Source organism: Anabrus simplex, chromosome 7 (genome assembly GCF_040414725.1).
Source record: "Anabrus simplex isolate iqAnaSimp1 chromosome 7, ASM4041472v1, whole genome shotgun sequence".
Taxonomy (NCBI): Eukaryota; Metazoa; Arthropoda; class Insecta; order Orthoptera; family Tettigoniidae; genus Anabrus; species Anabrus simplex.
In genome coordinates this window covers 194,318,502-194,343,497 of record NC_090271.1, presented here as the reverse complement: position 1 = coordinate 194,343,497, position 24,996 = coordinate 194,318,502, and the positions used below count along the sequence as shown (strand labels likewise).

General features: G+C 37.0%; 1 protein-coding gene across 3 annotated transcripts in view; it reads left to right on the top strand.

The window, feature by feature from the left end:
* The first annotated feature begins 590 nt into the window (after positions 1-590).
* The window catches only part of LOC137501483 (transmembrane protein 18-like), a 62,564-nt gene continuing 38,158 nt past the window's right edge, over positions 591-24,996 (top strand). The window contains exon 1 of one of the 3 annotated variants that reach the window (XM_068228517.1): positions 591-654. Coding sequence is in view for 1 of the 3 variants with exons in the window: in XM_068228516.1 (XP_068084617.1) it covers positions 4,559-4,621 (63 nt within the window). In the remaining 2 variants the exon portion in view is untranslated. Of the gene's footprint in view, positions 655-4,464; positions 4,622-4,752; positions 4,803-24,996 lie in introns of those variants that run through there. The other 2 variants (XM_068228516.1, XM_068228518.1) reach the window with 2 other exon arrangements.

The following is a 24,996-nucleotide window of genomic DNA, read 5'->3' as shown; positions in this document are numbered from 1 at the left end:
AAGAAGAAAAACCGCACTAAGGAAGGATAGCAATTTTCACTACGAAATAGGAAGAATAATCAACGCGTCAGAGAAAGCTGAAGTAAAATACACACTCAAACGAGGGATTCAGCTACTTATATCCGCGAAATAATTCAGAAACTAAAGGAAAACGCACATACTTCGTTTCCAAATACCGAAGTAAAGAAAGACTACAGTCCAGTGAAACGTTGACGAGAAAAGGGCCAGTATTATTACAATAAGTGGCCATATACTATCAAAAACTGCAGAAATAACAGTCAGAAGCTCTAATCAGCTTATATTAGCCGATATATTTGACAAAAACAAGCATATTTTGGAGATTGATAATATCTTAGGACACTGTCTTTCAGTAATAAGGAATACAAATAGATAAACATACGTATTGGAAAGCTGAGAATGAAAGGAATTGATATGTATTCTACCCGATTTATACTGTTTTCTCATTGCATGGACACTGGAGTCATGATGGAGCTCGCTTAAACTGTTGGCGGAAGACTGCTCAAGATGCCATAGCTCAAGCCAGACTGCCTAACCGATGCCCGGCTGTGACGTAATCCACGACCATGGCTGATTACTCGGAGATGTCGTGAGGAGCAAGCAGAATCCAGCAGATGACCAGCCGACACGAGATAAGTAATAAGTTTCAAGGTTTTCATTCTAATGTTAATGGTAAATAATGAAAGATATTAGTAAGAGTGCAGAAGTGCCAACAGATACGTAATATGTACCGATAAGTGAATACTAGTGTTACATTCTAAGATATTAACTGCAAACATGTGCTAAAGAGAGTAGTAGTTATACCGTGCTCGTAAGATGATTTTAGGTTATTGTAAACAGAAACGGAATGTGAATATCAATGTTTAAGAGCCAATCTACTTGGAAAGATCATTTAATGTCGAACTAGATGAGGTTAAGAAGAGAGTCTGTCAAGTATAGAATGAAACCTAGATATTACAAAGACCAGATCAGCAAACATGGCCAATTCGATTTTGATATTAGAAGAAGTGGATTAAATATTAGGAATTTGCCATTAATAAATAGTAACTGTAGACGATGGACTGTTTTAACTGTAACACAGAGATTGTTAAGAAGAAGTTAGATGAGGATATTTATATGCAGATGAAATGGAAAGAAGAGCTATATGAGAATTATGTAATGATAATAGTGTTGGGAAATATTAATTGTTCCTTGTATAAGCAATGGTTGGATGATGTTATTACGGAATTCTGTGTTAGTTACGGTTATGGTATGGTAGATAATACTGCAAGCAATGGAGTTAGGTCATATCCAAATGAATATAAGATACAGTCCAAGTGGTCAACGGTCGATTGGTAGTATTTATATCAAAGATTATGCTAGGTTAGTTGAAATTCACATGCATTATAGAATAAATATAGGAATATGAAGGAACATCGCCTAGCAGGACAAGCGTTTCAAAATATGAATGTAGATTGGTAAATCAGTTTATAACCTAATGTTGGCAAAGCGGTAAATGATATGAGAGTTGATATGGCACTTATTAGTGAAAATATTTGATTTCTTCTGGCACATATGAAAGAATTTGGTAATAATATACTTGGTATTAATATAGACAGAATTATTTAATGTGAGTTGATATTTTAAAACCATTCTTGGGAAACTTATTGCTTCTCTCATGTCAAGAAAAGGTCACTACGAAAATCCAAACAAATTCAAACAGACCAAACATGAAGAAATACCACTCCCTCCTAAAATAAAGTTTCAACCCTCTCTTACCCCATGATATATTTATTGAATGATGAACTGTGGTCATACAACACGATGATAATGACAAATATTGAAGGGGAAGACTATAATTTGCCCAATTTCAATAATGTTTACGGAGATGATTAATGAATTCAAAGATAATAATGTAACGTAACTACATTTTCTTTTCTATATTGCCCATAATTTGATTTATATTTTTATTAATACTGCATTAGCATGCTTATAAATTAGATATAGGACTATTTATACGTTTTCTTTATAAGAATAAGTTAAAATACGTAGTCATAAGGTAGCATAAGTGCTGATAGAATATATTTATGATATGATTGGTTTTGGGAGAATTGAATGATTAATTGAGGACATTGACACTCTTCAACGGAACCTGCGATTACGGTAGTATGATTTGAGGATCGAATTGATATACATTTTACCCTGAGTAGCTAGCTGAACATATACTTACAATTACCGTACATGAATAACGCAATTAATCCTCCGAACTTGAGAAGATGATTGAAATTATTGATAGGTGGAAGGGTGAATGTTAATTAGTCGCCCAACGCGGGGCTTGATGAGAAGATAGGTACCGGAGGCAGGAACGGAAAGGGTTGGCAATTTATACTACTAAATAGGTTTGCTTTCCCAGGATCTGTTAAATAGTGTTCACCCCCTTCTCCCACCATTGTAGGAATATGGATTCCTTTTCCTTTTTAATTCCTGATATATGAATACAGCTTTTTCCATTTCCCTTTGTGGTCATTACCCTCTTGAAGTATGCCATTCATATAATTCTCTTTTGCTTCCTTTTTCGCTCTATTCAGTTCCCTCATTAGCTGTTTTCTAGTTTCTCTACTCTCCCTACCCTCTTTGATTTTCCTGTTTACTATTCTACATTTACTTTTTAATTTTCTTATTTACTTTTTAATTTTCTTATTTCCTTTCGATAATAAACAGGGTCTGAGGTCATTTTACCCTTCTTAACAGGTACAAATCTCTTCTCTCCTTCCCAAATGATTCCTTTAAATTTAGCCCAAAGTGTATCCACATTACTCCCTTCACTTATCCAACAACTGAATTGTGATTTAAGGTAAGTCCCAAATTCATCAAGTTTAGTTTTTCGGTACAATTTCTTGTCTTGTGTGACCCTCTTATTAAGCCTTTTTGGTACCAGTCCTGCATCCATTATTACAGCCTTATGTTCACCTATTCCTTCAATTACCTCAGTTTTATCAACAATTTCCCATGGTTTAACCAAGAATACATATAGTAAGTTATTGAGACGAGTCGGTTCTTGTACTACTTGTGTAAATCCTCCCTCCCAAATTAACTTATTTGCCAGTTTCTGTTCATGGGCTTCACTTGCAGCTCCATTCCATTCAACCTCAGGCAAGTTTAGATCTCCCCCAATTATTACCATACCATTATTATTGTTTTTATGAGTATAATCTATTATTTTCTCAAATATTTCCATGTCTCTTTCCTCTCTTCCAGGCCTGTATGTTCCTATAATTCCCACCTCCTTCATATTATCAGAAACTAATTTTATCCCTAATATTTCATCCCTTTCATCTGTAAACCATTCATGTGAACAATAAGTTTCCTTCACCAGAATAAACACCCCCCCTCCACCATTAGCTGTCATAGATGGCCTAGGTGTCACTGAAGAGGCGTACTAGGGAAATGGGGAGTCAGGTAGTTTCCCGTTGCTTTCCTCACTGAGCCAGAAGTTGCTACTACATATCAGTCTGCCAAGCCCTCTGAAATGCGTGCACCAACCGACCCTATGAGCGACAATTTCATACCATCCATAGCAGGGTCTGGCTGCATAAAGAATGGCATTACTATCATCACTCATACCTCAGCCACTTTCATATTGTCAAAGCGAAGGATAAGACTGAGACAGGTCAATGAAAGTAACAAATTTAGTCTAGCCCTTACCAGAAGGCATAGTGCACTGTAGACACTACATCTTGCCAGCAAAGGCCTCTAGTGCCAGTATATAAATAAAATGGTAGTTTTGTCTGTACCGTACACTTCAAATGTTTGCTCACGTTTCGATTATCTCGCGGATTAGGTTCTCAAAATTTGGAAGTACAGTCCAATTTTGTTACGACAAGGTAGGAAAACGGCTTCACAGAGCAAGTGGCTGCGTTGTTTGGGACACAAAGTTGTCAGCTTGCATTCGGGAGATAAGTGAGTTCGAACCCCATTGTCGGCAGGTCTGAAGATGGTTTTCCGTAGTTTAACAAGGCTGTACCTTAATTAAGGCCACGACCACTTCCATCCTATTCCTAGCCTCGTCCTGTTCGTCGTTGCCATCAAACCTATCTGTATGGATGCGACGTAAAACAAAGTTTAAAGTAAACTAAATGCAAACTGCTATTTTAAAAGTTCCGTATACTCCTATTCTTTTCTTAATAATAATAATAGTAATAATAATAATAATAATAATAATAATAATAATAATAATAATAATAATAATAATAATAATAATAATAATAATAATAATTCCATATATTTCGGATGAGGCGAAACTTGCTGCTCTGGGATAAATCATTAAAAATATTAGATAATACTTAAGATTGCATTTAATAACAGAAATTGCAAAATTGTTTCGGAGCATGTGCACTCGACATGCGACAAGGCTGTCAGGTACGAGGCTCAAGAACGGAAAGAAGATATTCAGTTGAGTGCGGCCACAGCAACGTGCGAATGTGCTGTAGAGTCTCGTCGTCAGATTGCGAGGTCGCGCTGTTAGCACTCCAGTGGTAAAACAAATGACGGTGCAGTAAATATGGTGGATCCGCATTTGATCGCTGTTGATGAGATCGACGGTGTTTGGACTTTTTTGCAAAGTGTTAGTAACATGTGTGTCATACCCCATTCCATAAATGAAAAATAAGTTATATTTTTTTGTTCTTCGTTTATCTTGGTCTGTTTCTTCTCCTTGTTTACAAAATAGAACGTAATTGGCTAAAAATTATCAGTTTTGACCGCTCGATATATCTGCCTTTCCAGCGTAAAGTGAATGTTTTGAGGTATTTAGCGTATACATGTTCTTTTTCGATGACTTCAAGTCTGGAGATAGTATCTTTGTATTTGTTATACGACGAATTGCAAAAGATAATGTTCATTTTCATTATGTTACCGGCGTCTTGACGAAAGGGAAGGTGAAGTGTCTGTTTTGGGCGGCTAAGATTTATTCAACAAATTTATGAGGTGATTGTTCCTGACATGCAGTGACTTTCAGTGTTTGTCAAACAGGTATTGGTGTGGAAGTCGGTACAGTGACAGGGATCACGAAAGTAAAAAAAAAAAAAAGTAAAAAATCGTGTATACTGACCTGTATAGATCTTCTATTCTTCTGCTTGAATGTAGTGTGGTTGGTGGTTTTAGGAACATTTCAAAAATGCCAGTGAAAAGAACAAAATTTTGAACATATCAGTGCAGCTGGAACATCTTTGCTGGATTTATTATGATAAATCATAGACTATTCTAGAGGATACACTTGTTATTTTCAGTTATTGTTCCCTCACTTGCAAGATCTTAACCTTGTAGATTGCGATTTATTGCTATACCAGACTCTTCCACAGTTTGGAAATAATCAGTTTGTTTAGCTTAAATTGAGCCACAGAGAGTGTATCTTTAACTTCTGTCCGTAGGGCATTGAGAGATTGAGTTCATCACTTACGGTACTCAGTCACATCCTGAATTTCTGCCTTTTTCGTAGTTAGTGTTACATATCAGCAGGCTCATTGATCTATGTTGAACATAGGTTATCTGTCAACTGATTTGTTATGAATTTTTGATTGTAGAAGTTTTTGAATGCAAGATTTCTTTTTAGCTTCAGGGCCTATGCCTACATAGAGTTCTGGGAATACTGTTTGCTTTTGGCAGATCTGCAAAGATACTTTCCAATTATGCCTTTGTTTTGGACCTCCTTGTTCAAAGACCAGTACAAATCTGCAAGATATCAGCATGGATTTCTTTGATATGTGTAGAATGAGTGTGACTGTGCTGAACCACACCAGATTGTAGGAAATATTATTGTAGTTTCAGCCATCAGCATTGTTTAGGCCTAATATTAACTACGGGTATTTTACAGATTTTTTCTTAACTGCAGAGTGTGTTTTTTGTGTTATGTTTGTAAGTTAAAAAAGAAATTTAAGGAAATATTGTAACATATAAGATGGAGAAAGATATTCTCCAACTTAGCATAGGCTACAAGTAACTGTAAGTTAGGCTTACAATATCGATTCTATAGACTTGACTATTCCAGCTGAAAAGATAAACATACAGTATATTAATTTACGTCAGCTACATACTTGATTTAACAACAATGTAACTTACCAAGCTCTACAAACCATTATTGTCGTCATTATTCCATATTGAAAAATAGCTAATCACAAAGTTTACACAAGGAGTAATTTTAATACCATCTATTCAATACAATTTATTCCACTATTGTGTGGTCAAATACACATAGAAATTACCAGAATTTTAATGTTACATGTTTCGCTCACTATTATTGGGCATCATCAGCCTTGTTCAATCTTTTTAAACATGCTGGTCTGAGGAATCTTAACAATTTACATAAAACGTATTGATGAACTCTTACAGGTGTTGATATTGTGGTTGCATAATGATTACAGCACAAAAAATATTGAATGAAATAGATACATATACTAAAATCACTTTGAAAAATTAAAACGTTTGTCTAAAAGTAATTGTCACACATTGTTTTTAAAAAATAATCCATGTCTGACACTGAAATGGATTTTTTTGATAAAAAGCTTGAACAATATATATCACGCCTGGAGAACAGATTATCAAAAACCAAGGCTTCACAGGATAAGAACAATACAGTTAAAAGATATAGTATTTGATGAGGTTGAAGTCTAATATTTAAAATTAGGATGAAAATACGTGGTCTAATTGGAGACGGTATAGATTAAGACATCTTGGATGTTGGATAAAAATCGTATGTCAAGAAGTGCTAAAAAGACATCAAAGAATTTGTCGAAAACGCTTGTCGACAGGTCTGTTCATTACAAGTTTTATTACTCTTAATTCATCTACACTGTAATTAGTATTGTGGAAGAAATGAAAGCAAGCAAGGTTATAGTTTCACATGACTGTAGATATCATAAAAAAGGGATCTGTACCACAAAGACATGACTTCCCATTTCAAAAATCCCTCGTGCATTGGCCATGTTTCAGATCTCACCACCTTGGTGTGAATCCAGTGGCGATGCCACTTGGTAATTATGCCCCTTGTGATTTATGAGACATGATGCAGAAAATTATTGGATTGGACATGTCCCACAAGTTGGCTAATGATGCCCGTAATTGCAGCCATCCTAGACCATAGGCTTCTCCATGGTGCAGACCAATGGAAGTAAGCTTCTTGAGTTTCCTACACACTGTATCACTCGGTATGAACTTAAACAGGATATTCAGTTGAGTGCGGCCACAGCAACGTGCGCATGTGCTGTCGTAAGTTATGATCTTCATTTCCGTGTTGACGTTTAACCAGTAATGTAGAGTTTGAGGAATGTTCCACCATTCAACACATTGCAACAATTTATTAAATTATAAGAAGACCGGTTTCGACTCCCATGGAGTCATCATCAGTTCTTGGTGAAAATTAAATTAAGAGGAATCTGATAACAGTCATCATAACGAAAAATTCATGCACCTATAGGTGGTTGCATGGAAATACATCATTGAGTTGATAGATATTACCTTGAAATGCAACATACACTTGGCAAGAAAACTTGGAGCTTAGAAAGTTCCCAGTTCCGGCTCTAACAGTCTTGTGTTCATAGAACACGGAACACTGGAATTACATGTACTGGATTGAAAATAATTACAAAATAAAAACAAAAAACAAAGACTTGTTGACTACTTCCACCTTTTTTTTTAAAAAGGTTCACATATTCTGGTTGATTGTGACAAGACCGCTCGACAAGTCTATGCCAAGTTATGTATACATACGATATTTTACTCAGATCCAAGAATATTAAAGTGCCAAGTGTTTCACATTGGTGTATAAACTTTCAATCAATTAATTTCAACTGCGTTAATGCATTAGTTTCCAGTAGACAGAAGCAGGACCAGCAGTTCTGTTCTGTGTTTCACGAACACATGACAATTTTTTAAACAAAAAAACAGAACTTTAAATACCAAGTAGTTTATCTTTAACATTCAATGTATATTTATTTCACTAGTTTAGTCAGGGGAAGCAGGACAGTCAAACCCATAAACGTTCTTGCAACGCCAATATTTCATATGGTTATAAGTGTTTTCATTTGAACGAGTGTGTTATCAAACAATACAAGTATTCCCAGTGTTCCGTGTACATGAACGCGCGACAGTTTAGACTAGATCTATGTCTTTATACAGTTTGCTTTGTGGTGTGTATTTCATCCGATCTTTTTCAGACAGAAACAGGACTGTCAAATCCAAGAATGCTCTTAGAGAGCCAAGTTTTCCACACCATTATAAGTGTCCTTATTGTGTTTTGTAATGATTTTCAATCCAGTACATGTAATTCTAGTGTTCCATGTTCTATGAACACAAGACTGTTAGAGCCAGAACTGGGAACTTTCTAAGCTCCAAGTTCTCCTTGCCAAGTGTATGTTGCATTTCAAGGTAATATCTATCAACTCAATGATGTATTTCCATGCAACCACCAATAGGTGCATGGATTTTTCATTATGACGATTGTTATCAGATTCCCCTTAATTTAATTTTCACCAAGAACTGATGATGACTCCATGGGAGTCGAAACCGGTCTTCTTATAATGGAATAAATTGTTGCAATGTGTTGAATGGTGAAACATCCCTCAAAATCTACATTAATCGTATGTGCTGTCTCGTCATCGATTGCGAGGTCGCGCTGTTAGCACTCCAGTAGTAAAACAAATGACGGTGCAGTACATATGGTGGATCCGCATTTGATAGCTGTTGATGAGATCGATGGCATAATTGTTTATACATAGGAAACTGGTTTCTATTGGGACCACCAAGTGCAGCAGTAACACTAGGCTGAAAGAACATAAAAATCATAGACATATCACCTAACATGAAAAATCTACAGTGGCAGAGGACACTAATCTCCCCTCAATCACAAAATTAGACTTGAAGAAACCATGGCTCTGGCTACCGCACGCCAGTGTCATGCCTGTCCCTACTGAGAAACTATAGAGATATCGATACATATATGTTCCAACAAGAAGGAAGACGAGTTACAGATCAAAGTTTGATGGCAGTAGCTTGCTGTTTACGTACAGAAGGATAGCTTTACTGGCTCATACTGTGCAAGTCTTGATATCACCAGTGCGAAAGAGAGGCAAACCAATACTAGCACCATCACCTAGCATTCTAACTGCATTAAAGATATGAGTGTTGGGCTGAGTGGCTCAGACTGTAGAAGCACTGTCCATCTGAGCTCAAGTCGGTGGGTTCAGATCCAGCTCAATCTAGTAGTATTTAAAGGTACTCAGATACACCAGTCTTATGTTAGTAGTTTTACTGGCACGTTACAAAACTCTCGCTGAGCGAAATTCTTCCCGTATATTGGTAGATGTGCCTGTTGCCATTTCTTGATGGATGCAGTATTTTTGTATCTATCTCTTGGCACAGGCCAGAGCAAAGTGTAGCTTCCACCGAAGCTGTGACAATATGGAAGCTGCTGGGGTATGAGTAGTGCTGAGTAATGACATTTGGAGCACAAATAGTGTCAGTGTGTTATGAAAGGTGTTGCTCATAGGATCAGTCGTGCTGCAGTGACACCTTCTGGTCCAGTGAGGAAAGCAATGGCAAAGTACCTCACTCCTCATCCTGCCTAGTACGCCTCATTTGGGCTCTGCCATTGGTTTTTGTGGTTTTCCTATGACTGCATAGCCTTTGGTGGTTGCTATCTGAGGATCCAACCAGCCTCTGGGCTGATGACCTAACAGACACAGACATATTGGTAGATTTACTTGCACATAAAAAGAACTCTTGCAGAGCAAAATTCCAGCAGCTCACCTTCTCTGCAAACCATACAAGTAGTTATTGGGAAGAAAAACCAGCAACATCATTATTATTATTATTATTATTATTATTATTATTATTATTATTATTATTATTATTAGCCTGTCTGGTGGCCATGATCATTACGGCAGCAAGTCCGTCTGGTCTGGCACTGTGGATAGCCAGTTTGAGTCCCCTTGGGCAAAAGAAGTTCACCATCAGAACGTTGGCTGGTGGAGTAGAAGAGGTAGTGTTGGTATACAATTTCTAATTAGTAGATCGCATGCCAAAAGCCTGTATTCAATTCCAAACCTCTCCACAGTGTTCATATGGTGTGAAGGCATATGATGCTGTTGATGCCGATTTGTCCATTGGCTGGAGACGTTAAGCCTTGGGCAGACCCCTTGATGGTATTTGACAAAAGTAGGCTGTATACCAGCACCGCATTTCACCCTCTCCCTTCCTACTATCACAAATCATGTCACTCGTTTCATCTCATAACTCCTGATAAGGTTAACGTCAGGTAGGGCATCCGGTTGTATAAACTCGCCACACCGGGTGAGTTGGCCGTGTGCGTAGAGGCGCGCGGCTGTGAGCTTGCATCCGGAAGATCATGGGTTCGAGCCCCACGGTCGGCAGCCCTGAAGATGGTTTTCCGTGGTTTCCCATTTTCACACCATGGAAATGCTGGGGCTGTACCTTAATTAAGGCCACGGCCGCTTCCTTCCAACTCCTAGGCCTTTCCTGTCCCATCGTCGCCATAAGACCTATCTGTGTCGGTGCGACGTAAAGCAACTAGCAAAAAAAAAAAACTCGCCACAAAGATTCATCTCACTTCATACCCGACCCCATAGAGCGACGAGACATACATTATTTTTATTAACACATTCAGTCCTGGCCAGTACCTAAGCATAATGATTTCTAGTGTCGTATACCTTCCGTGGGGTCAGTCAAACACATATACCAGTTACCAAACCTTGGTTTCAGTTCCAAAACTCTCAATAGTGTTGTTATGAAATGAGGGCACTTGACGCTATTGCTGGTGATACGGGAGTGAATGTATTAAAATACGGAAGCCCACACTATTTCTGTCATTTCATCTTGCATCTTGGTGAGGATTACTTTACAATAGTTGAAACATACCCACATTTGCTATGTCAACATGATCCAGTATCCTGAAATAGGACCCATAACTTGTTGACCGAGCGAGTTGGCCATACAGTTAGGGGTGCACATCTGTGAGCTTGCATTCGGGAGATAGTGTATTTGAACCCCACTGTTGGCAGCCCTGAAAATGGTTTTCTGTGGTTTCCCATTTTCATACCAGGCAAATGGTGGGGCTGTATCTTAATTCATGTCACGTCCATTTCCATCTACTAGCTCTTTCCTGTCCCATCGTCGCCATAAGACGTATCTGTGTTGGCGTGACGTAAATCAACTTATCAGTTGACATCAAACCGTGAAACATAAGCCTAACGTGATGCTTATGTTACTTATTGTCAAAATTTGGACTAGGTAGTTTTACACTACATGATTATCAGTGAATATATAATAAGAATCAATTTGTTGTACCTTTTCTTGTAGTTTGAAAGTAAAATATTAATAATTCTGTTTATAATTTTCAAGATGGTTGTCACAGTCTCGAAGAAATAATATCTCATACTTTCGAATGAGCATGTTCATGATCTGGAATGCAATCTTTCCTACTTTCAATACTTCATCAGTTATTAATATGCTCCAAATACCCATCACTCCCACTTCCTCAAGCCACTGACTGAACACAGTGTTCACATGCCACCTTTGCAGATACTTTGAAAGAAGTGTAGCCACTAATATAAAGAAGCACCGAGCTATCAATTTCTTCTTCATTTAGCATGTTGCAAAGAATCTCTTGAAACATTTCTTCCAGTTCTCTGATTTTCTATTGCAATTTTTTGTCATGTTGGCCTTTAAATTGAAAATTCAGGGTTATCATCCTTGTCCCAAGTACACTTTTCATTCTAATTTTTCTTTGTGCATCCATTACCTGAGTGGTGCTAATGTTGCAGTTTCCATCCCTAAATTGTCTGCAAACCACATTGTTAGAAGGATAGGTGATAAAGTGAGTACTTGGAACATGTCTTGTTAATGTCACCTAGTTCCTTTGACTGCTGCTGCGGCACTTCAAAACTGTGGGCCTACGAACATAAGCAGTGCTATGACACATGCCCTTCAATTACTGTAGGTACTGCTATGACTCAAGTTTGATTATATTTTTCACTGTCCGTTACAAAATGACAATGGCTGTTTGTATTTTTAACAGTATAATGAACAGCTTGCCATATGTTAATCAGCATATAATCTGGAAAGTTATTGCTGTTCATTGATTTGAATTCACATTGCAGAGTTTCTCTGTTTATGTAACTTTCGCATACGTGGGGATATACAGTCATGAATTATTCTAGCGATTGTTTCCTCTTTTTGTTTAATCCATGGGAACGTAAGATTATACTGTAGTTATATAGAAGTTGGGATACAGAAATGAAGGCCATGGAGAATGTATTAGCCAAGGATATTGCATGTGATCTTTATAGGGTTATTCTTTTAAGCAACATATTCTTCAGCATAATAGGATTATGATTGTGGTTATTTATATTGATTTTTGTACGATACTATGTTATCTGTGTTTTCATTAGCGTATTTGTTTTTACCTAATCTATTCAGGTTGAACGTGTATACATCTTCAGTCTGGGAAGCCATATTTGTTTATTTACTTACAGTGCTTAGTTACCATAGCACTCGAATGGTCAGCTGGTGATCACGTAAGTGAGGTTAACCGAAGTTCATCTACCTCTGCTGACAATTCATGTATTGAGATGGATGATTATAATAGAAGTATTGTTTCGGCTAATGACAAAAGTTTACGGACGATGCATACATCAAGGTAGAATAATTAGAGAGGGACAGATCAATGGACACAGGATAAACTTCCAAAATTAGGTGTTCTTTCTGTGAACGTTATTTTCGTAGAGAGAGAGAAATTGCTGTACACATAAGGTGCGCACATCCTGACCACAGCGTGACATAAAGCATGCACATCATGTCTTATGCATCCAAACAACATTCGATATTAACACCTAACGAACTTGTTGATACCCAGACAATCGGGAACGCTAATTTATATGAAAACAATTCACAAGAGCCTCGGGAAGTCAAATGCCAATACTGTAGCCAGTATTTTCTTGGTGAGAAGGGCATATCCATCCATATTAGTCGCTCTCATCCTGACGGACATCGCGAAAGATTGCTTCAAAATCACACGGTTAAAGTAACTCAAATAGATATATCTGGTTCAATCACTAGAGAAAATCTCAATCCTAGCAACAACGGGGGTATATCAGATAATTCATCTCTAAAGTACAAACAAGAAATTCGTGTTTGGAAATCAAAATGTGAACAATTTAACTACGATCATGGCTATCATAAATTGGTTCAAGATTTTGCATCATTCCTCTTTACGTCTATTAACCTCCTGCCTGGTCCCAAACACCCAGCAAGTAAATTTTGTGAGGCTAGGAAGAAACGCCCAATGCTCTTAGCGAAAAACACCATAGTCAATTGTCAAATCCACAGCGTGCAGATAAACGTGCTTGTGAAAAATGGCAAAACAAATATAACTATGAACTGACTCAATACCAGTTCTACAATCAGAGACGGAAGACAGTGAGGCGGGTGTTTGAAAACAAGTGTGGGGTATGTAAAATTGATCTTGGAAACGTCCATGGTTTCTTTTCCCATGAACATTTCACAAAAGGGAAATTTACCCTTTTAAAATCACTGAAGCGGAGCGTGTGAAAATTAAGGAAACGTTCACGCCCACTGTGTCAAAGGTGGAAATAACTGTTGCCGTCGATCATATCGCAGTAGATGCTGCACCGGGCCCAGATCACGTTTTGATGAGAGCCCTTAAAGATGATGATGATGTACAGATTATTATTGCAAAAATAGCAACCAGAATGCTACAAACTGGCGAAATTCCTGAATGTCTGCGGGATGCACGTATAATTTTGTTATGTAAGAAAAGTGATCCGAAAACTGTGTCGAACTAGCGACCTATCACTATCTGTTCAGACATTAGGAGAGTAATAGAAAGAGTAATCAACAGTCGCCTGCGTGAGTACAACTGCTATAATGAACACCAGCGAGGATTCTGTTCAACTCGAGGCACTGTTATAAATATTTCCATTCTCGGTGCATTGTTAAAATCTGCTAAACAGTGGAAAGAAGACATCACAGTAATTTTTTGGACATTTGAAAGGCGTTTGACAATATCAGTCACAGCCACTTTCTAAAAACCCTACAGTCCGAAAGGAATACCTTCAAAACTTGGGCTGTACCTTAATTAAGGCCACGGCCGCTTCCTTCCAACTCCTAGGCCTTTCCTATCCCATTGTCGCCATAAGACCTATCCGTGTCGGTGCGACATAAAGCCACTAGCAAAACTTGGGGACGTAATTTCCAAACTTCAGACTGGGAACATTACTCAAATCGAAACGCAGAAGGGTAAAACATAAAGGGTATGCTCATAAAGAGAGGTGTGGTGCTGGGATCTCCATTATCACCAGCCCTCTAAAACGTAGTCGTAGATCATATCTTAGACGAGCTAAGCGAAGATAGTCTCTCACGGCATTACGGGGTACCTCTGTCATTGAAATAATAACATTAAGTTATTTATTAGACCACCTAATCAATACAAAATCGTCTTGGATGATTTACATAAATTTGTTAGCTAATAATGGGACATGTTTCGCCTTCCCTGAAGGCATCATCAGCCATAGTCTTAACCTTAAATTAAAAATAGGCGTCTAAATAACATGTAGTAATGAAATGAATTTTAAAAATCTTGAAGAGATTTGAAGTAAAATAAAGTTAAAAATAACAATGATGGTTTGAAAATACAATGTGATGAGATACAATAGTGGAAGTATTAACAAAATTAACATTAGAAGGCTGCTAAAATAAGTACAATGGATAAAACAACAGATTGTTATACAACAAGTAGTAAGATTGCATAAAAGTAAAGTTGATAGTCATGGCGGTTATAATTAGACGATGGCGAAAAATCTTATATAATCAAAGTAAAGAGGAGAGAATAAAAGTCAAAGTTAGTCGAGAGATCCAAAGTTCATCATGATCTTGAAGATAAAAGACGAAAGTCAGATGCATATGTTGAAGTTGTAGAACACGTTGAGGATATGAAGTTGGTGAATAGAAGTTGAAGAACAGTTTCAAATAGGATCACTATGGACCATCTCAAAATTTGAAGTGATGTTCAAATGTTGTAAATTGTGAGTTTGTAGATATTCTAGTTGAAAAAGCATATAAAAGTGGAATCTGTAAATGGAAGCAAGAAATGTAGAGTTAATTGTGTGAAAAGATATTTGAAAAATATTGAAGTAGAATCGTATGCACTTACCATTTGATGGTGACAAAGATAGCTTGTAATATTATGAGTTAGAAGAATTTGCAACCGTAGACTTCTTGCTACGTGTGTTATAACTGAAGTTTTGTGCTGGAGGGGGATCTGTTTGCGTTGACGTAACTATTGGAGGGGGGCTGCTATTGGTGGGAGGGAAGGAAGAGAGTGTATTACTGCGCGTGTTGTAACGGTGTAAGGCTATTGGAGGGAGCGATGTTCCGGTGGGTGTGGCTATGGGTTTATTGGTTGTATTTGAATTAGAGGTACTAGCGGCGGGGGGAAGGGAGGGGGGTATATTAGCTGTAGGGGAGGTGGGAACTCTAATTGATGTGAGGTTGAAGATTTTTAAGAATTTGTTGGTGAGGGAAGTTGATTCTCGTAATAAAATAAGAATCTGTTCATACAAGGGGCTTTTTTTATCAATAGTGTCGTTTAGATTTTTATCTTTATTAAAATGTTGGTCGAGGAAAATAAATAAGTTTTCATATTCTGTCATGAGTTTGCTTTTATCGACTCTTTTTAGGATATGGAGGTCTTGTTCTATTGTGGTGAATTTATGCCCGGTGTCCCTCATATGGTTGGCCATTGCGGAGAATTTGTTGTGTCTTTGGGCATTGTAATGCTCGGCATATCTGGTAGAGAAGCTGCGGCCAGTTTGGCCAACATAAGAAAAATTACATGTAGAGCATTTCAATCTGTATATTCCTGATCCAGAGTAACTATTGTCTGTGATGTTGATAGAGTTGTGATTGAAGAATAAATTACGATTAGTGTTTTTTGTTGTGTAGGCTATTTTTATTTCGTGCTTCATTAATGAATTGGTTATCGGGTAAATGCTATGGTTAGTGAACGTGAATTTAGCGTATTTTGGTTTGACGGGTTTTAATGGGGTTAAATTGGTAGCTAGTTTCAGTTTGGTTTTATTGATGATTTTATCAATCATACTCGTGTTAAATCCATTGAATTTAGCTATTTCCTTGATGAATAGTAATTCTTTCTTTAAATTAGTAGAGGACATAGGGATCTTTAATGCTCTATATATTAAACTGTGATAAGTGGCTTTTTTATGTGAGTTGGGATGTAAAGAATCATTTTTTATGGTTGTTGGAGAAAAGGTGGGTTTTCTGTATATTTGGAAGTCGAATTTGTTCAATGCTCGTGTGATTTTGATATCTAAGAAGTTCAAAGAGTTATTGAACTCATCTTCTTTGGTGAATTTAATATTATTATCTAAGTTGTTGAGGAATGATAGTATGTTATTGCTGTTGTTGATTTGTTTATCAATGATAGCTATGGTATCATCAACATAGCGATGCCAAAGACAGAGTCCGTTGATGTTATTAATAATCTTACTATGTTCGAGATTATCTAAGTATATATCGGCTAGTATTCCAGACAATGGGTCTCCCATCGCTAGACCTTCTTGCTTGTAAATTTTCTTATTGAAGGTAAAATAGTTGTTGTCTAAAACGAAATTAAGTAATTTTAACCATTCATCAGTTTCGATTTTACTCAATGTGCTATGTTTCAACAGATTGTTTTTTATGATGTTAATAGTATTGTTGATAGGGATATTAGTATACATGTTGGTGATGTCAAAAGAACATAAAACGTGGTTTGGTTGTAGACTGAAATTATTTAGGGAATTACAAAGTTCGATCGAGTTCTTTATGGGGTTGGAGTTGTGAAATTTGAAGTGTTGTTTTAGGAATTTGTGTAGGAATTTATTCTCTCCTCTTTACTTTGATTATATAAGATTTTTCGCCATCGTCTAATTATAACCGCCATGACTATCAACTTTACTTTTATGCAATCTTACTACTTGTTGTATAACAATCTGTTGTTTTATCCATTGTACTTATTTTAGCAGCCTTCTAATGTTAATTTTGTTAATACTTCCACTATTGTATCTCATCACATTGTATTTTCAAACCATCATTGTTATTTTTAACTTTATTTTACTTCAAATCTCTTCAAGATTTTTAAAATTCATTTCATTACTACATGTTATTTAGACGCCTATTTTTAATTTAAGGTTAAGACTATGGCTGATGATGCCTTCAGGGAAGGCGAAACATGTCCCATTATTAGCTAACAAATTTATGTAAATCATCCAAGACGATTTTGTATTGATTAGGTGGTCTAATAAATAACTTAATGTTATTATTTCAATCTAATATCATCAATACGGACCAAAAATGATATTTATTACATGTACCTCTGTCACCCGAACTACCACCTATAACGGTAATGGGCTTTGCTGACAACACCGTCATCGTTGGGAAGAACAAAGAAGCCGCTTTAGATCTTACTCAGCCAGCCTGCAGGAGGTTTGAAGAAATTGGACTTGATATCAATCCTCAGAAGTGAACAGGGATATGTGTAATCCGAGGCGAGTTGAAGCAAGGGTCGCTATCCATGGAGGAAGACTGTCGGATTGACTTAATTGGAGACGGCGAACAAATTTGTTACATTGGAACTACCTTCAGGGATACACTAGTGTTCGATGAGACTGCTTAATGAAAGATCTTCACAATAAGCTCCAACTTCTAACATCATCGCCACTGCTTAAGGAAGACCAGATTCAAGAAAATCGCACAGAAATGTTTATCCGATAGTGATAAAATGATTAAAAGTGCAACAAAGGAGATATTGCAGTTGCTGATGGATACTCTAGATGGCATACTGTACACCGAAAAATATAAAGGACTTGCTCTTTTTAAAACCTCGTGGGAAGTCTACCTACAATGCATTAATGCCTGCAACATCTTGCTTAAGACTAAAAATCCACTCTGTATTGCTCCGAGGGATTCTCACGCAGAGAGTCGGGAATGTATAGAACAAAATTAACAAATGCTGATACTCGGAAAATAACTGACAAGAACGGCCTCCCTTAAGCAGTGGCAACGATGTTAGAAGTTGGAGCTTATTGTGAACATCTTTCATTACAGCAGTCTCATCGAATACTAGTGTATCGCTGAAGGTAGTTCCAATGTAACAAATTTGTTCGCTGTCTCCAATTAAGTCAATCCTACAGTCTTCCTCCACGGATAGCGACCCTTGCTTCAACTCGCCTCGGATTACACATATTCCTGTACACTTCTGAGGGTTGATATCAAGTCCAATTACTTCAAACCTCCTGCAGGCTAGCTGAGTAAGTTCTAAGATGATTTGTCAAGAGCTACGAGAACGTGAATTCACCTCTTGATGTTCACTACCGCAAAAAAGAACTCGGAGTACAACTTTACAAAGAGTACATACAAGCAAACTCTTGGGTGCAAGATCATATCGGACTGTCTTGTAACGTGTGGAGAGATGCTATAAAGATGACTGATAATGTTTCTGCGGTGCACTCGGTGCTAGACAGATTCCTAGACAACGACCTCTGTCGGCATTGCCACAGAGAGAAAGAGACTCTTGGCCATGTCCTGGGATTCTGCACAAGTGGGGAGCTCCTAAGAAACACGCAGCACCACCAGATCAGATCCTTCATTGCTGAACAACTGAGAAAGAAGGGATTCAATGTATATGAGGAGGTACACAGACTGGCCATAAACAGTAGTTTGCAGAGAATTGACATTGTAGCTTTTAAAGACAACAGTTCTCAAGGATTCATCTTCAATCCGACTGTCAGGTTCGAGCACCATAGCCAGAGGAGGTTAATCTAGAAAAGATTAAAAAAATACAGACCTACCTTACTACAAATCTAAATACCACCTTCAGGAAATTGAAATAATAGGGATAATGGTCGGAGCTCATGGTACCGTACCTCGTCACTTTGTCGCCACGTGGAAGTGCTTCCAACTTCCAATGAAGCTTATCCCCGAAATTGTGACTCTCGTCCTCCAAGGCTCCACCAAGATCCTGAGACACCACTTCTACAGCTCTGAAATGCTGCACTAACTATATTGTTTCTTTGTAATTTAGAGATTTCTTCAATTAATAGAACTGTACAGAAAATTTTATATATTTTACCTTGTACTTTGTGGCAACCTGTAAATATAGGAGGTTGTTCCTAAGTAAATGGAAATGTATACAATATACACTTGCCGACTTGCGCTGTCTATGTTCCTCTTCAAAAGAAGGATCTGTTATAATCATTTATATAAGCATTTGCATGTGTTAGTTTTCCTCTTGTTTTACAATGTAATACATTTGCTTCTGGAATGTTAGAAAATGCTTTGTTGTCAGGGTGATAAGAGGGCATCTGTACACATACAGCACTTTAACATGTTTGAAGAGCCTTCTGTGACAAATCCCATTACATAATAAATTGTACGTTCAATTACTTCAGCCACACAATATGTTCAGCTATAGTATTTCATTACAATCCCATGAACACTGACTGTCCAATTTACTCTTTAAATTTTCTCTTGATTACAAGCCTGTATGAGCTTGAGAATCACTTGTGAAGTCGTCGAAAGTAATACAAGTTTCATTTTGATATTTGGTTTACGTCACCCTGGCTCAGGCAGTCCTTATGGCGATGATAAGACAGGACAGGGCTAGAACTTAATTAAGGTACAGCCTTATTTGCCTGATGTGAAAGTGGGAAAACATGGAAAACCACCTTCAGGGTTGCTGACAGTGGGGCTTGAACCCACCATCTCCCGAATACAAGCTGTCAGCTACACACGCAAAGTGCATGGCCAACTCATTCGGTAATATAACGTTTATCTTAATCTGCGTTGTCTCAGAATACCAGAATTTTGGCAGCTTTAAGAGTGTACACATGAAGCAATTTAAACAACCATAAAAATATGAGCATTGTTGGATAGTAATTCTGCAAACCAAGTGATTGTATAATGTTGAAAAATTTTCTAAGGAATCCTTGTTGAATTTTGCAGATAATTCATATTTCAGTACTGCAGCATGCTAGCACAAATGTTGGAATATCCATGATGGTTTTTAAGGTTACCCTCAAACCATCTGCTTATGCTACTAGTTATGACACTGTCCTTATGAAATTTTCTGAGTCTAATCTAGTATTTTAACCCTTCTCATTTGCAGCAAAATCTGTGTTGTATTTTCTTATTTCTTCTGAGCTAAAGTTTCTGTTTAAAATGTTGAAAAATTGTTCATTTTCAAAGTAAATAAAATGGTGGTCTCGGTGTTCTCTAATTGATTGGCCTGTTGTTTTGAATGAAATATAAACCCACTGACGGTTGAATTAATAAATGATTGTGATATATATAGGTTACTCTCACATTTTGCATGGAATTTTAGGATTAACATGTGCAAGAGTTCATTTAGGAAATGCTCTTAAATGAGTTAAAATGTACTATGTCAGCGGCAAACAGGCATTCATAATGACAACACTTCATAATGTTTCCCTCAAAAGTGAAAATGAAAACCTACAACCTGTTTTCCAGTCATTGACCGGGTCAGGGATATGATGAATGAAGCAGATATAGGCTATTAGTACGATGGGGTCGCCACTCCCAAAGTGATACATTAATGACTGATAAATGCTATGAAATGAGAATGGAGAGTGTTGCTGGAATGAAAGATGACAGGGAAAACCGGAGTACCCGGAGAAAAACCTGTCCCGCCTCCGCTTTGTCCAGCACAAATCTCACATGGAGTGACCGGGATTTGAACCACGGTATCCAGCGGTGAGAGGCCGACGCGCTGCCGTCTGAGCCACAGATTGCGGTTCCCTCAAAAGTAAACTGGTTATTTATATGTAAACTGTTTTGTATATACTTGAAGAGGTGATGTGCATCAGAAAACTCAGTATTTCTATTACCATCTGATGGATTAGTGAAGGAATTATTTAAGCATTCCTTCTTCCCTGTTATGCCAAGTTCTTTCCAGGCACCCGGGTTGGTTGATACACCATCAGCAACAATACCATCGACATGTACTCCAGGCATCATTATTATTATTATTAAGTTATTATTATTATTATTATTATTATTATTATTATTATTATTATTATTGTAGTGTCTCTTCTCCATTAGTGGAGGTTGGCCACAATCACAGCAATGTCCGGTTATCCTTATCAGTCTACTCGAATCTAGTCCTGTCCAGTCCCTGAAGTTCCTCAGCTAAGAGTGATTTCTTCGACCACGACTCGATGTCCATTAGTCTTGCTGCCCTGTACTCCCCCTGTGGGTTGGGGGCGTTAGAATAACACCCACGGTATCCTCTGCCTGTCGTAAGAGGCGACTAAAAGAGGCCCCAGGGGCTCTGAACTGTGGAGCATGGGTTGGCAACCACGGGGCCCTCAGCTGAGTCCTGGCATTGCTTCCACTTACTTGTGTCAGGCTCCTCACTTTCATCTATCCTATCCAACCTCCCTTGGTCAACTCTTATTCTTTTCCGACCCCAACGCTATTAGGTTTGCGAGGGCTAGGGAGTCTTTCATTTTCACGCCCTTCGTGGCCCTTGTCTTGCTTTGGTCGATATCTTCATTTTTCGAAGTGTCGGATCCCTTCCATTTTTCCGTCTGATTAGTGTTATATAGAGGATGGTTGCCTAGTTGTACTTCCTCTTAAAACAATAATCACCACCACCACCTGCCCTGTATGATCAATTTGAGGAGGTGGTTTGTATCATTCCTCATTTTATGCCCAAGATAGGCTCTTTCTTTTCTTGATTGTAGACACCAACATTCATTCCCTCCTCATGTACCAGAATACAGCAGCATTGGAGATGTAGTCAGTCCACGAGATCCATAACATCCTGAAAACCTCCATCTCGAAGGCATTTATTCTCCTAATTGTGTTTCATTTCAGAGGCCATGTTTCAGCTCTGTACAGAAGTACTAAATATACATAGCATCTGACGAAGTTGTGACACTGAGGCTTTTGTCATATAGTAGATTCCTCATTATTAGAAAGTTATATGAGCCATTTCTATTCATACATGGATCTCTAAATCCGGGTTGAAGCCCTCAGTAATCCAGCTTGCCAAGGTACTTAAACTTCCGTACTTATTCAACTTGTTTCTCATAGATGTTCATAAGAATGTGCTTGTTACGAGCTTTAGTGATGATGACGAGTATTATTATTATTATTAATAACAATAAACACTACACTAACACCAGACAGTGCTTCGGTAATCCACATATATTTTGTGCCAGGGAGTATGGCATGCTATATTGGGTCCTCATAGTACATGTCACTGATAATTTTCAACAGTTAGCAGAAGAAAACTATTTAAAAAAATGAAAATACAATTTTCTGAAATATGTTGCTGTAGGCCTATCCATTTCAAACCCTCTACAATTAATACTGTCTGGTAGTGTATCCTGGATATTTCATAGAGGCATGCAACTAGTAACCACACAGTAGCACAATGTATTTAGTAAATCCCAATTCTACTCACCCAAATTACATGTAGATGAACTCAACCCTGCAGCTTTTTTTGATAATTCCTTAGTGACTCTCTGTAAAAGTAACATCCGGGAAATTTACAGTGGTTGGGATGTTTTTAAGGCCTGAATTAGCCTGTTTTACTCTTATATTACATTCTTTAGGTTTTGATTTATTCTGTCTTAAATGTGAGATTTTGTTTTCTAAAGTGTGTTTATGCTTAAAGACATAACTTTTTATTGTCACATGATCAGTAAAATATTTTAAAATTTGTCACCCATGCTTGAAAAGCGTATTTTAGCTCAATAGAATATGTTCATGATCTTATTAAACCTTGACTAAATCTTAATTAGATGACGATGCTCACTAAAAGGAGCAAAACATGTAAAATGTAAACAATTTAATAAGGATTTAATTCTGCATTATCTTATGATGTATTGAATAGGTGGTCTCTTAATAGAATTATAATAAATTTGTATCACTAGTAGATCTTAAATACAGAGAAGAAATGAAATTTATAACCTGCAATGTAATGGCCAACCAGGCTATATCAAGATGAACAGATTTATTAACCTCAAGGTTAAGATTAGCAAGATCACCATGTACATATGGTTTTTAAAGAAATGTTTAAAATTCAAACTAGGCCTAGTACCTAAGTTTTTAAAATCTTTACAAAGACAAAACTTATCCATGCCAAATTTAGTAGACACTCAAAACAGAGTGAATGAAATCTGGCTGAAAAATGAGATAAAAACACATTATAGAAAGAAATCATTTTTAAACTTACAACTTTATTGTACACACTTGGAAATTTCAGAACTTTTAACCCCATTAGAATGGCAATCTATACAACATTTTACGAATGAGAAGCTTGTTGGCATATTAGATAAGAAACAAAAAAACTTTAGAAAACAAAATCTCACATTTAAGAGAGAATAAATCAAAACCTAACAAATGTAATATAAAACAGGCTAATTCAGACCTTAAAAACATCCCAATTACTGTAAATTTGTCGGATGTTACTTTTACGGGAGTGAAATGAATCTATTGAATAAAGGAGCAAAATTCAATTGGCCTAACCATCATCAAATAAAAGATGTAATTTCCACTATAGCAGAAGCGGAATCTAACATAGGGAAATCGCCTTTAGAATTGCAAAATGATACTAAATTCGAGGTCAAAAAGAAACTTCCAACTTTAGTTAGAGAGATAAACATTAACGAAAATGATATAATAGTAACCAAAGCTGATAAAGGGGGAAACTACAGTCAAAATTCAACAGAATCTAAAGAAATTGCTTAAAAATTCATCCTTTCTCCTTAATGAACTAGAGTATCAGAAACTGATAAATATGAACCCAAAGATATGAATAGCCCAACTTATAAGACCTCTAAATTTATACGTCAGTTTTTGAAAAAAACACTATAAATTTAACAATGATTATACAATTAATAACTCAGTTGAATTATGTGATATGCTTCATAAATTCGACCTACAACTGAATTATAAAATGTGTTCATATGATATAACCAACATGTACCCATGCATACTCAATAATGAAACCATTAATATAACCAAACATAATTTATTCAGTCACAGCAAATTAAGTATGTGTGAAATAGAAGAATTCATAAATGTATTAATATTTGTTTTAAGCAGTAATTATTTTACATTTAATACAAAAATATATCATCAAATGTGTTAAGGAATGGGAGACCCTGCATCAGGTATACTGGCTAACATTTATATGTATCATTTGGATCATGTTAAAATATTGAATAGCATAGAAGGACTATACCTTTGGCTAAGATAAATGGATGACACATTTGTCATAATAGACAGTAAACTAAATAACAGTAATAATATTTTGAATAACTTAGTAACATAAAATTCACTAAAGAGGAGGAAAGCAACAACTCGTTAAGTTTTCTGGATATCAATGTAAAGAGAGTAGGAAAGAAATTAGACTTTCATATTTATAGAAAACCGACAATTGCCCCAATAACGATTAAGAACGAATCAATCCACCCCAATTCTCACCAACAAGCAGCTTTTTTAAATTTAGTTTACAGAACCCTAAAAATTCCACTGGCAAACAATAGTTTAAAGAAAAACTTAACTTTACACTGAAGAAAATGGAAATTGTAACACCCAGAAGGAGTTGTGCTACATTGCTGCAATTGAACATGCAGGACGAGTGTTCTGTTGTGATTCAATGATTACACATTCAGGTCCCTCTGACCGCAAAATTGGACAACAATCAATACAGGATGTGCCCACCACGAGCTGCAATACATTGATGAATTCGTCGAGGCACGGAGTCAATAAGGCCCTGGATCGCTTCCTGAGGAATTGTGGCCCATGCTTGCTGCACTGCACGGGTCAGTTGTTTCAGAGTTGTGGGTGGCTGAGGACGGTTGGCCAGTTGTCGACCCA